Below are 14,356 nucleotides of genomic sequence, written 5' to 3'. Positions count from 1 at the left end.
GGGTTTAGAGCAAACGTATGACAGAGTGCCAAGAGAGGAATTGTGATATTGTATGACGTCTGGAGTGGCAGAGAAGCATGTGAGGGTGGTGGAGGATATGTATGACAGAGGTGAGATATGCAGTAGGAGTGACACATCGATTCAAGTTTGATGTGGGATTAGATCAAGGATCAGCTCTCAGCCCTTTCTTGTTTGCAGTGGTGATGAACAGGTTGGTGGACAAGATCAAACAGGAGTCTCCATGGACTATGATGTTTCAGGTGACTGTGACCTGTAGGTTGAGACTGTTGTGGAGAGGAGGCAATATGATCTGGAGCAAAGGGATTGAAAGTCCGTAGGAGCAAGACTGAGTATATGTGTGTGAATTAGGAGGAACATGGTGGAATAATATGATTATAAGGAGTAGAGTTGATGAATGTAAAAGAGTTTAAATACTTGGGATCAGCTTAAGTAATGGATACTGTACCAGAGTGGTGAAGAAGAGGGTGGAGAGAAGTGACAGGAATGATTTGTGACTAAAGGGAATATGTAAGATATGCTGTGTGGCTTGGATGTGCTGGCAGTAATGCTGCGTTCACACCGGATGCCACACGATGCCACAAATTCGGGCCCCTCGCCTGGCAGTGGACGTGCCACCATCGCCTGGTGTGTCGCTCTGCTTGGGCGGAAACCTTTGCTGCGAAAATTCGCCCCAGTGCATCATCAAATAGGAGGAGCTTCCATTCCGCTTGCCGTCAAGTCAACATTGCGGACCTTGATCACACGGAGCAAGTTGCTGTGCTCTATTTGCAGTGGAAAGCTCACAAACGTCGCCAGCGGCGCCATCCCTGGGTTCACAACATTCTCATGAGACGTTTCCAATTCGGGGAGTTTTGCCCTTTGCTGCAGCAGCTGCGTCTGGATGACAACCGCTTTCAGCGGTACTTCTGCCTCTCCAGGACCCAGTTTGAGGACCTCCTGTCCCGTTTGTGTGCGCACATGTGTACAATTTATATATATAAAAAAAACTGGCTGCTGCTGCAGTTCCTCTCTCTCCCCTCAAACTCTGTCATAATTGTGTTAAATAAAGGACAAAGGGGACATACGTCCTGCTCACAGGCTGATTGCCAGAGACAGGACATGTCCACATCAGGTATAAACTCCAGACATATCCAGTCCCTGATTGGTCATCGTGGCGCGACAAGACGAAAAAGTTCAGATTTTTCAACATGGGGAAGAGGGCGACGTGATGCAATGCGATATCGCGCCACAAACGCGCCAATCGCTCGAAATCGCTTTATTCGCGTCCATCGTGTCGCATTGTGTGGCTTGGACTTTTGTGGCGCCACGTGTCCTTCCATAGGGATTACATGGCAACCTCTCGCCGCCGTTGCTTGCGTGGCGCCTGGTGTGAACGCGGCATAACAGACAGATGCAAAGAGGTGCAGGTGGCAAGGACAGTGCAGCAAGATGAGAATCTTGAGCATTTTGCTGACGTAAGATTGCGATTCCTTTATACGAATATGAAAAAATAAGCTTTTTTTTTTTTTAATAAACTTTTTTATTACTCATATCTTTAAAAAACTAATGGGATTACAGCTTTAGTTTTAATTTTTCTGAGTATTGGCATAGTCTGTGCCTTTGGTATGCTGGTACTTGTTCTGAATATTGATGAACAAATGTATGGTATAAATGGTGACCTCGTTAATGCAGTGGACATGCAAACCATGTGACAGTATACAAATGGAATGACACACATTTGTCATTGTTTTCTGCCAGTGGAATGTGATTCTGCCACTCTGTTTTGCTTACTTGGGAAACTTGACATAAAAATGTTTTATTTTGTTATTGTTTTGACTGTGTTGTATTGAACTTTTTTGTATTGAGCTTTTTAAAAATTCCAACTCTGGAGCAACATCCCCAAAGATCAGATGCAGGACTGAACATGGATGAAATATGTTAGTAAAAAAAAAAAAAAAAAAAAAATTGCATCAAGTTAATTAAAGTCTGGGAATATGTACTGGTACAGTACGTCACCTCAGCCACCACACTATGGAATCATCTCAGGTAGAACCCACCCAAGCGGACAACCAGTCTGGCCCCATCATCTCTGAAAGCTAACCATCCACTCACTGCAGCGAGGTGAAATGTGTGTGTCCCCTTGTCCTCCTCCAGCTGTTATAGTCCTCAGCTCTGAGGCACGTGTACTGGATCTTGCATAGAGAAATGTGCCACGTGGCCAAAACATCATAACTGATGTTCCCCCAAAGTACAAGTGATGTGCTTCATCTTGGTGTCTCTAAAGGCCCGGTCACACGGCAATAGCTGAACAAAGGAAAAAAAAAAGTCACAAATCGTCGAGAAAAAGTGGACGAATGAGCCTGTACTTCTCCCATCACCGAAAAGCCTATGGGTCCAGAGCTCATAAAAGAACGAACTCTCCCCCCCCCCCCCCCCCCCCCAGAAACTAACAAAAGAAAAACAAAGTGAATGGTGACCTTGACGCTTTAAACAAAATCAAAAACATTCATGATGACATGACTTGACAGCGGGTATCAGAACGAGCGCTAGCCTGTGATCATTTCTGCAGCCAGCCTGCGCTGTCCACAGCACCTGCAGGTGCGAGATCTGGTTGTCTTGTCAACAGGTTTGTCTTCACAACAACAACACACGTCCCAGCCACAGATGGCATGCGAATGTGCGCACAGCCTCTCCAGCCATAGACAGCTGGAACGTGCGTAAATAGTTGATAAAACATTTGTGCCGTTATTGTTTCTGTATGACAATGATGCTTTTCGTCCCACACATGGACGAGTCACGTTCAGCTCGTCAGATCTTTAGTTATTGATCCGTGCAGATATCGTCAATGTTCGTGCAAGACGTCGGACTTGGGAGGTTGGATGAAGTTGGACGACAGTCAGACCGAACGCTGACTGTAACGGGAACTACGCAAAGCATGCAAACATCAAGACAAAGCAAAACGGAATACGGACGAATTGAAATTGTCATCGGGATTCATTCACATTTTTTAACAATTTGAAAATTCTGAAGTGCCAGCTACAGGAATGAAGCTGGACAGCGGTTAAATGAGGTCTCAGAAAGTCAACGTAAGCCCAGATTTCTTGTTTTGTTTTGCCTTTGGTGTCCTTCGTTAATGCTGTGTGACCGGGGCGTAAGTAACTCCTCATTTGAAACGGTCATTCCAGTGGTACCCGAGGATCCACCAAAGGGTCCCACTACCAAATACACGCCGTCATTTCCTTTGCTTACTGGTTAGTGTCAAAGTCTCACAACCACACACCTGCATCATGCTTATGGAAGAAAAAAGGGGGTCGGGGTGTACTTATTGACCTGGATGGCGATAGAGATGTTTGCTGCCTATGGGTCCTTCCTCCCACTATGTCAAACTTTACTGTCTCCTACACTGGAGATGTACTTTGGGAGACTGATTTTTATTTATTTATTTATTTATTTATTGATGGCTGTGTGGTGAAGAAAAGTCTTCTCTTCTGTGTCATTCCTCTTGATGAAACCATAGCTGTCATTGCAGTAGACCCACTTTACTGTGCCAAATACTTCAGTTTCAATAATCCTATAACCGTCTGATGCTGCAGTTTTGTTGCATGGTCTTCCCATGCACAGCAGCCCATTGGCTTCCTGGTTCATGGGTACTTGTACTGATTGTCTCAGAATTCAGGCTTTCTGTTTGTGTTGTTGGTGGGACAAAATACAGAATGAGTTGCTGTCAGCTGTCTATGTGGTGTCACATCAACAAAAATGCTTTGATGTAATTTGAGTGCTTCCTGACCACCAACATGCTTTATGTTGCCATTTTAACGCTTCATTGTAAAAAGCCCACATAAAATACAGGAAATAAACACTGAATTTGAGGAGGAAATGCACAAGTTAATTGGCGGTCACTCTGCTCATGGAGGTCACCTACCATGTGTTCCTGCTGCAACCAACAGATTCTCCCTGTTGCATCTATAGTCACTTACGAACCACCGTATGGGGTGCACTGTTATTACCTTATTTTGACAAGCTTTACAGTCAGTCTTACTTCCAGTAGCACTGGTACCACAGTCTCTTTTATACAAAGAAACTGGTAGCGTGTTTTTGAAAACATGGCTATGATTGGTCCATCTGATACGTCGGCCGCTATTGGCTATCACGCCATGCTCTGTGATTGTCTGTGGCGTAACCGCCAAAAATGTAAGTTGGTTCCACTCCTCCAGAGACTGGCATGGCTGGAGGAGTGGAACCAACCTATACTTCCAGTTGCACTGTAACTGAAGCAGCCAGCACTAATAATGCTTCAAATAACTGTCAACCAGTCTGGACAATGTGTGTAATCTGTACATCTGTATGTAATAAATACATACTCTGCAACACAATGACATCCTGGTGATTTGACTTCTCATGAAGTGGCACACAACCACGTACAATATTGTGCTGCTGTCGGACACTGCTTCGGGGCTTCATACAGCTTTGGAAGCTTCGATATTTCCATGTTTCCTGAGTTCGATCTGATGATAATTAATTATCCGTTTGCCATCATCACATTTGTGTTTTCTTGATGCGTTCATTTGCCCAACTGCAGCAAGTAGGCATGGACTTGCTAGCAGTTAGCAGCACTGCTAACTGCTTCAAAGTCCTGTGTCCAGTGCATAGCTGTCCTGTTGAGATCACAAACCTATGGTCACTCTGTTGCAATATCAGACAAACTTTTTTGCCTTTCTCATCGGCACATGTAGAAAATAAAATGTTGATGTTTTGTGCTGCAGAACCAAACTATTCACTGTGTGAGTGGGACCTGAAATTCAGCTGACTGGAGGAAAGAAAACAGAGGTGTGTAAAAAAAAAAAAAAAAAAAAAAAAAAAAAAAATATCCAGCTTCAGAAAGTAAAAACCCTCCCATGTATTGCTTCTACCTGTGCATCTAAAACAGGTAAAAGTAAGTCCCTTCGGCTGCTCCCTTGTTTGCACTCGGGGTCACCACAGAAAATCCAAGTTGGATCTGCATGTTGAATTGGCACAGGTTTTACGCCGGATGCCTTTCCTGACGCAACTCCACATTACATGGAGAAATGTGGCAGGGGTGGGATTTGAACCCGGAGCCTTCTGAACTGAAACCAAGCGCATTAACCACTTGGCCACCACCCCTGCTGTGCATCTAAAACAGGTGATCTCAATAATTAGCTTATCGACCTGCCTGAAGAGCTGAACTAATTACATTCAGCTGATTTATTAGGAAGATGGAACAAATATGTGGCTGGACGTTTACTTTCTGAAGCTGGAGTTTTACACCTCTAGAAAAAAAAACAAAAAACAAACACAACAAAACACAGGTGTCGATGCATTCTAGGTTGATTTTTGCCTGTATGAGATGGGGAGAATTAGTCTGTTCTGGTGTCTGCTCACTGTTGATTGGATGAGCACACCTGACTAATTAGCAGTGGTTGGAGCAGCGAGAGTTGCAGAACATGGAGTAGGCGATCTCCAGGAGCACTGTTGGTGGCCGTTTAGTAAATGCTCAAAGCTGCATAGTCACATGTCCAACTGTCTTGGCTTTTTCACATTGGCTGTTTCAGACGGACTCTTTTTTAGCTTTATTCATTCTTATTTTTATCCTTGGAATAGTGTGGGACTTTCTTTGAATGTGTATGTGTATAAATCAATGTGTAGTTGTGTAATCTGTTTTGTATCTTAAATGTTGTACACATGTCCATGCAGCAACACAGTTTCCTTAGGTGTCTGACATACTTGGCAAAATAAAGTCCTTCAGTATCAATACATTTAAAATGTACCTGAGTCATATTGGGCACATTTTTTTTTAGCTAATATGAAAAAACATAGGAAATAAAAATTACATTGTGAAAATAATATTTTTTTTAAATGCTGTTGTAATCTAAATATATATGATTAAAACTAATACAGGTACTTTGAAGATGCTGGTGACACCAATAGATTAGGCTAGTAAAACTTTTCCTTGTCTTCAATACTGCAGGATAATACTGTGAGAGATGAAAGGCAAGAAGAAAATGTGGTATGCTATTGAGCCGAGCAAAGGATTGTAGAATAATTGAAAGATTGGTTCTGCACATATCATCACCTGAACTAAAATAGTTATTCATGCTTTTAAAGTTATTGAAAATACACAAAAATGCACCAAAATTTAAACAAAACATCAAACATTTTCTTGGGGGACCCCACAGACCCACCCTAACATGCTTAATGGTGGGGCCAAGAAGCATTCCTGCAGGGCCATTTCAATTTTTTTTTTCCCCTCAAAATAAAAAGGATATTACATGAACTTTGCATTGGGGAGCTGGTGAGTTAAAGTCCAGTTGATTTGGATGTTTGCTTTCTCTCTTACAGTTTTGTCCAGACGAGTTCATGATTCCAGAGCATGTGTGAACGAGGCTCAAGTTTGCAAAAACTGATTCAGTGCTAATGTCTGAGAGTATATCCTTTATGCTTTGGAACACATGCAGCTAATTAACATGAATTGGACATATGCTGGGATGAAACCTAATCCTATCTAGCAATAAAAATACCTATAACCCATACCTCATCACCCTCAGCCCATCACTTGGTGACCCCACCTTGTGACCCATATTAGCTCCTGTTCTCTGCAGCAAGTGAGGAGGCTCAAGAATAATCACAGCAATTTCTCAAACGAATGCTCCCCCGCAAACCCCCAATCTGAATATTTTGCAGCCAAAGCAGCTCTCCTAGTGGCAGCTACACCAACTCAGCAGGATACATGCCTTTCTATTATTATGCATGTTCTATAGAACTGCTGTTTTTCTACTGCTGCTTCCTGCCTGCCCTGCTCTTTCCACCCAGTCATATGCCTTTACCATTCTTTCTTTACAGGAGCTGAAATTACCCATCTACAGGGCCCATTCACCGCAGATCGGAATGCGGCGATACTTTGCAGACTTATTGGCCATCTTGAGTAATCGCTACCAGCTATGTCCCACGGCGCGTCACCTGGCTGTCTATCTGTTGGACTTGTTCATGGACCATTATGATGTGGCTGTCAAGCAGCTCTATATCATTGCACTGTCCTGTCTGCTTCTAGCTAGTAAGTTCACTAACATCAGTCCACCTCTTTCTGTAAATTCAATGACCTGTTGTTAAGGAATGCATTTTTAAGTACCTGGTGTGTTGTTTGAATTGATGTTTTTGGAAACTGCCTATACTTGAATCAGTTTGACAAAGTTAGCATCACTAAAAGCCCACTGTTGCACAACAAAAGCTTTTGGCACATATATAAATTAAACAAATGTCATATATTTGCATTGAACAAGGGCTCTGTTTCACTTCAAACTTTAAAGTTTGGGGGCCTTTGTTCAGTGTGTTACTCAAAGGCACCAGCAGGACCTCAGGGGCTGGACTGCTGCAGTGGTTGTTCACAATGTTTTGTATTTCTATAGTATTTGTCTTGAAGTTGTTTGTGACACAACCAGCATCTAGAAATGGATCTTGCAACAACAGTTATTGTTTAAGCCTCGATATTCTCGTTGTTGTTCCTTGTGCAATGGAAAATGGCTCATGCTAAGATTTTGTCTCTGTTCTTGAACCCTTACACAAGGTTTTAAGATGCAGTTTGGCTCTGTAGAGCTACAGGGCAGAGATTTTGACTGCATGTGGTGTTTAGCCAATGATACAAGATGAAGAATATTTAGCAGTAAAGCTAAAAGGAGAATTTGGGGATTCAGAAAGTACAACCCCTGGCAATAATTATGGAATCACCAGCCTTGGAGGATGTTCATTCATTTCATGGAATCATGAAAAAACAAAAGAACGCTCCAACACATCACTAGTATTTTGTTGCACCACCTCTGGCTTTTATAACAGCTTGCAGTCTCTGAGGCATGGACGTAATGAGTGACAAACAGTACTCTTCATCAATCTGGCTCCAACTTTCTTTGATTGCTGTTGCCAGATCAGCTTTGCAGGTTGGAGCCTTGTCATGGACCATTTTCTTCAACTTCCACCAAAGATTTTCAATTGGATTAAGATCCGAACTATTTGCAGGCCATGGCATTGACCCTATGTGTCGTTTTGCAAGGAATGTTTTCACAGTTTTTGCTCTATGGGAAGATGCATTATCATCTTGAAAAATTATTTCATCATCCCCAAACATCCTTTCAATTGATGGGATAAGAAAAGTGTCCAAAATATCAACGTAAACTTGTGCATTTATTGATGATGTAATGACAGCCATCTCCCCAGTGCCTTTACCTGACATGCAGCCCCATATCATCAATGACTGTGGAAATTTCCATGTTCTCTTCAGGCAGTCATCTTTAGAAATCTCATTGGAACGGCACCAAACAAAAGTTCCAGCATCATCACCTTGCCCAATGCAGATTCTAGATTCATCACTGAATATGACTTTCATCCAGTCATCCACAGTCCACGACTGCTTTTCCTTAGCCCATTGTAACCTTGTTTTTTCTGTTTAGGTGTTAATGATGGCTTTCATTTAGTTTTTCTGTATGTAAATCCCATTTCCTTTAGGCGGTTTCTTACAGTTCGGTCACAGATGTTGACTCCAGTTTCCTCCCATTCGTTCCTCATTTGTTTTGTTGTGCATTTTCGATTTTTGAGACATATTGCTTTTCTGTCTTGACGCTTTGATGTCTTCCTTGGTCTACCAGTATGTTTGCCTTTAACAACCTTCCCATGTTGTTTGTATTTGGTCCAGAATTTAGACACAGCTGACTGTGAACAACCAACATCTTTTGCAACATTCCGTGATGATTTACCCTCTAAGAGTTTGATAATCCTCTCCTTTGTTTCAATTGACATCTCTTGTGTTGGAGCCATGATTCATGTCAGTCCTCTTGGTGCAACAGATCTCCAAGGTGTGATCACTCCTTTTTAGATGCAGACTAACGAGCAGATCTGATTTGATGCAGGTGTTAGTTTTGGGGATGAAAATTTACAGGGTGATTCCATAATTTATTCCTCAGAATTGAGTGAGTCCATATTTTTTTCCCTCTGCTTGGTCTAAAAAAGTAACCGTTACTGACTGCCACAATTTTTTTTTCCTGATTTCTTATAGTGTTTCTTAAAGCCAGAAAGTTGCCATTTGAAATGACTTTAGTTTTGTGTCATGTCTGTGATCTGCTTTTTTTTCTACAAAATTAAACAACTGAATGAACATCCTCCGAGGCCGGTGATTCCATAATTTTTGCCAGGGGTTGTAGTGTTATGCATGTGACCTTGGCCGTCCACAAAATAGACAATGTTTTTGGCATTTGAAGCACAACACCATCAACAATTCCTTTAATATTGGAATAAATTGTCTGATATTTCAACATATGTGAAGGTGTTCGACCTGGAAGCTCTGCAAAAATACTTCCCGGGCAGCATGGTGGCTTAGTGGTTAGCACTGTTGCCTCACAACAAGAAGGTCATGGGTTCAAGTCCCACCTGTGGCCTAAAGACATGCATGTTACTTGAATTGGAAACTTTAAAAATTGTCCAGGTCTCCCTTGTAAAAGAGATCTCAATCTCAATGGGATGAACCTGGTTAAATTTAATTAAAATTGCCCAAGCTGTGGTTTGATACAGGACTGAAAAGTCTTCATATTCCATATGAAATTCCAAGTGAGTAATTTAGCCATGACCTGACAAAGTGTTTTTGGAATTCATATCTTTGTTTCATTGGAACTCCATAGTGGTGTTGTACAGAGACAAAATTCCAAAAATTGCCACTATCCAAATACTTAAGGAATTGACTGTAGTTATTCTCTGTTGACTTTTTTTTTTTTAACCCTGTCTGGATATATAGTGATGGTATATGCCAAAACTGGCAGAACTGTTTTTTTAGTATGTACAGAAAACTTAAATGTAATGGATTCAGGTGGACCAGTGAATTTTCTCTGTTATAATCGAAATCCGTTATATGTATAAAACGGACAAAATCCGTTACACGTATAAAACGGACAAAATCCGTAACATGTATGTAACAGATTAGGTACAGTCAGGAGGCGCCGAATATCTATGGGGAATCCCGAATCGGGACCTGCCTCATTTAATGACCGGTGTCACAGACCGAACGGCCCCCCCTAAAAAGTGGTCCGCCCTGCCTTCACTGCGCATGCGTCATTTCGGACCACAGTAGCGTCATTTCTGAGTGTCATCAGCGGTGCACCGATTATCGCCTCATTTCTGCTTAAAACTGCACTCTAGTCAGAATCTATCTCAGCAACAGATATCTGAAGCTTTTGTACAACAATCATTTCCACATGAATTCAGCGTTAGTTCATAATAAAAAATAGGGGACCGATGCAAGCGCCACAACAGCACGTCTGAGTCTGACGTGCTGCTGCTGCGCCCACGTAATTTTGGAGCGTCGGTAGCGATTCTATGATTATTGCCTCGTTTCTGCTTAAAACAGCTTTGTTTCTGCTTAAAATTGACTTTAGAATGATTTAAGAGGTTTTACTTTGTCGTCTGATGATTAATAATCACATTAATCCCTTTGATGGCTTTAGGTGTGGAGAGTCAGACTCAGACATGCTGCTGTGGTGCGAAATGACGCATGCACAGTGAAGGCAAGGGTGGACCGGTTTTTAGGGGAGATCATTCGGTCTGCGACACCAGGTTAAAACTTCATCTGAAAAAAATTAAGCGCCTGCCTTAAATAAGTGCCAGGCATTATGTGCATTAAAAAGATTACATTTGGTCTAGTCACTCATTTTTTCTAAGTCCGCTGCGGAGTGGTACCTTAAAATCCTAAAGTCTGATTTATGCTTCTCCAGCTCTGTGGCCATGCGTGAACGTCGACATGCGCATTACCCTTCAAAGTTCAGTTTGCTGCAGGAACAGTGGCTTTTTCTGGATTAATTTGTCACTCAACAAGCTGAAATTCTTTATAGAATCATCAAGGCTGTAACATAAAATGTGGAAAAAGTCAACTGCTGTAAATGCTTTCTGGATGCACTGTATTGGATTGGAAGCTAATGTGATTATCGACAATTTAGCCTGACAATTCACTAAAAATCTCAGAATTTAGATATGGTGAGATGGAGTCCAGTTCCATTAGTTCTAACAAATTTAGGATGGAGAGGGAACAGTATTTCAATACAACAAAACTATATCAGTTGTTTGAGAGAGAACAGATGTGTTTTGTCTGGATTTGAAAGACTCCACAGAGTCAGACTGTTTTATCTTTTTATCACTGGAAAATGGTATTTTGTTTGTAGTTGCTGCCATTCCCAAGCTATTAGATGGGTTAGTTTAACAACCAGCAACAAATGGGGTTCTCTGCTCTTAAAATCACAAACATTTCCTTGTTTCATGTAAAGCAAGTGGGTTAATCATTCCCTTCTTTCTGATGCACGCTGTGTGCTAGTTATTAGTGCTTGCCTGATGATTAACAGACTAAGGTTTTCTGTACATTAATGCAGCCCCTGGCATCATGAGTAATTAGACTAATGATGCTGTCAAATTGGGAGTCTGGAACAGGGCCTGCTCACCAGCGAAGTGTGTGTGTGTGTTTGTGTGTATGTGTTTGTTCACTTATGTAAAGACCATCTTTGTAATCAGGGTAGTCTCTGTGGTAAGATAAATTTGAATACGGGACTGGAAGAGGTTATTAAAAAAAATCTCATGAGACTTCAGGAATAGCTTTGAAAGTTTGCTAATGGAGTGATGTAAATATTATGAGCTAAAACCTTCAGAGGTTTGTATTTTCTAATACGATAACAGTTTAAATGCAATGTTATTATGGTGTCTAGTTTAGGATCTTTTCTTTCTGCTCTGCTGTACCGGACTCCTTCAGGACTCTGGAATCTCTACCACAAAGCTTGGAAGGTTGATTTAAAGTTGGTTCATCTTCTCTTAAGATGATTGGAGTCTGTTCTAGTTATGGAGGTGCCTCCCCTAGTCCCACTGCTTGTCTTCAACAGGAACATGCATGGCCCTTCTTTAAAAATTTCTGGCTTTCGCACTTGGTTAATTAACTGCTACCTCTTTTGTGCTTCTCAGCAGCTGCTTCTTAATCCTGTTACTCTGTGGTGTGTGTGTCTGTTTGTTCACAGATGAGCTTGTTGTTATTTACAAGAGTGGGAATATATTCAGTTTTTTCTAATCCATGGGGATAGTCCTAAGCACTTCTTCTTACTGTTGAGAACTTAATTCCACATCGAAAGGTAAATTATAGCCCCAGTTCCACTGCAGGAACTTTACTTACTCCCAAGATTTCACAAATGATTACATGAATGGCTCAATAATTGGGCTTTGAGTCATTGTCTCAGCTGCGGTGATGACCCACCAGGCTCTCCGTGACAGTTAAGGTGTTGTCACATTATGATGGATTGAGTGAACTGATTAGTAAGTCCCTTCAGCTTCTCCTTCTTTTTCTCACTCAGTCACCACAGCAGGTCTCCATGTTGATTTTGGCACAGGTTTTACATGTCCTGCCCTTCCTGACGCAACTCCACATTACATGAGGGCCAGGTGGCGTGGGGCAGGTGGTGCGCTGTGAAATATGAGATGTTTTCACAGGGGTTGCGGGCTTGTGAATAGTGGAGCATTGATGTGTTTACATGGGCACTGACTGCCACAGTGGCAAGTGTGGCAGATTTATCATAAGGAAATAATGTTAGGCCCAAAAACCATAGCTAATCTTGGAGCAAATATCCATCGATGTTGGGCCGTTCCGACTTTTATAGACGTTTCTTCCTTGTGGTCTTGTCCAGTCTAGCAAATGAGGGTGGGTATTTACATCCAGACTTGAGGAAATGCAACAGTGTTGCCTCTTACCTGGCTGCTGTCTTATCACTCTCAGTTGCCATTTTTTACCGTTTGTCAAATATCTGACCTGGGATGTCTGCGCAGGGTGCATGCATGCGCATACCTGCCGTGATCATTTTTTCTGCAAGTCCGAAACTTTGCTCGACACTGGGGCTTATACAGTAGCATCAGTAAGATGTCTTATAAATCACTTCAGAGGTGTTATCTGGTTTCAAAAACGGCATTTTTAGATGAAGTGTTTATTGCTCACTAGTGTTTAAAAAAAATATATGAGAATTTCAATTTTCAATTTATTTTCATTTATATAGCACTAAATCACAACAAAGTTGCCTCAAGGTGCTTCACACAAGTAAGGTCTAACCTTACCAACCCCCAGAGCAAGCACACAGGCAACAGTGGTAAAGAAAAACTCCCTCTGAGGAAAAAAACCTCAAGCAGACCAAACTCAAAGGGGTGACCCTCTGCTTGGGCCATGCTACAGATTTATATAGAAATAAGCTGTTTTGGAGCGTTTCCGCTATCTTGGTTTATTTTGTTTGAGCGAGCAGCCATCTTATGCCACATTGCATTTCTTTACTCTGATTGCCAGTCAATGTGCCCTTCCAAGCATCCTCACACAGATTGGGGGAAGTGCCCACATTATCTATGATGTCGTTACCAAATGCAGGTAGTTTCCAGAGGTGGTGCAGCTTTAAGTTGATATTCTGTTGCTGTATTGGTACTACTGAATGTTGTGTAGTGATGACCCTTTTTTTACATCTTCATCTAATATTTATTTGGTGTTAAAAAGGTAATGTTCTCGTAAGTTGAGAAGTGTAGGAGTTTAGTGCGAGGATGGTAATCTGTTTTCAATATTTATTTATTTACTTATCCATCTGTTGATCCATTGGAATCATGCCTCAGATGCTGTTAATTCATTTGATCAATGCCAGCATGTTCTTCTGACACTTCTGTTTTGCAAAAACTCATCTTGACATCATGCAACAAGAAAAATGGCAGTGCCAATGCTGAAAATGTATACAGTTACATTTTATACAGAGAAAATTAAGAATCTATAAGAGAAATGATAAAGAATCATACTGATAAGCAAAATCAATAATAAAGTCTATTGATAAATGATATCCTTTCCCATCCCTAGTTCAGTGTCTGGTTCAGACATTTTGACACTCAAACACACTTGGGGATCAAATTCTGCTTAGTCTGTGAAACTAGTTATTGTCAGATTTTGTATTTGCAGATTTTTTCCATCAGTAAGCCTGATTCTGTTCTTAAGTTAAGTAAACAGTCATGTTGACTATCTTGTATATGGTGCAGTTTTGTGTGCCTCAAAGCCCCGGGGTGGGGAGGAGCTGTGTGCTCAGGGGCACCTGCCATATGCTCTTCGAGTCAGACCTCAAACAAAAGCCCATGGATGTAAGCAGGACAGCCAGCCAGACCCCTCGGAGAGAGGGGGAAGGGAGCAGACTGAGGGTTGTGTCAGGAATCCTGGGTTTCTGTGTGCAACATACTGCCTATAAGCAGACACTGTAAAATTAGATGGTTGCTGTGGCAACCATGTGATGATCCTTTTATTTTATTTTTTTATTCCCCTGATCAA

General features: G+C 41.6%; 1 protein-coding gene across 2 annotated transcripts in view; it reads left to right on the top strand.

Annotated features, from left to right (window-relative positions):
* Positions 1-14,356, top strand: part of ccnjl (cyclin J-like) — a 54,651-nt gene that overhangs the window by 16,713 nt on the left and 23,582 nt on the right. For both annotated transcript variants that reach the window (XM_034181236.1, XM_034181235.1), the window contains exon 3: positions 6,859-7,069. In XM_034181236.1, the coding sequence (XP_034037127.1) occupies positions 6,859-7,069 (211 nt within the window). The remainder of the gene's footprint in view (positions 1-6,858; positions 7,070-14,356) is intronic.

The sequence above is a fragment of the Thalassophryne amazonica genome, chromosome 11, assembly GCF_902500255.1.
Source record: "Thalassophryne amazonica chromosome 11, fThaAma1.1, whole genome shotgun sequence".
NCBI classification, from domain to species: domain Eukaryota; kingdom Metazoa; phylum Chordata; class Actinopteri; order Batrachoidiformes; family Batrachoididae; genus Thalassophryne; species Thalassophryne amazonica.
Note: the sequence above shows the minus strand (reverse complement) of the source record. Positions and strands in the feature narration are given on the sequence as shown.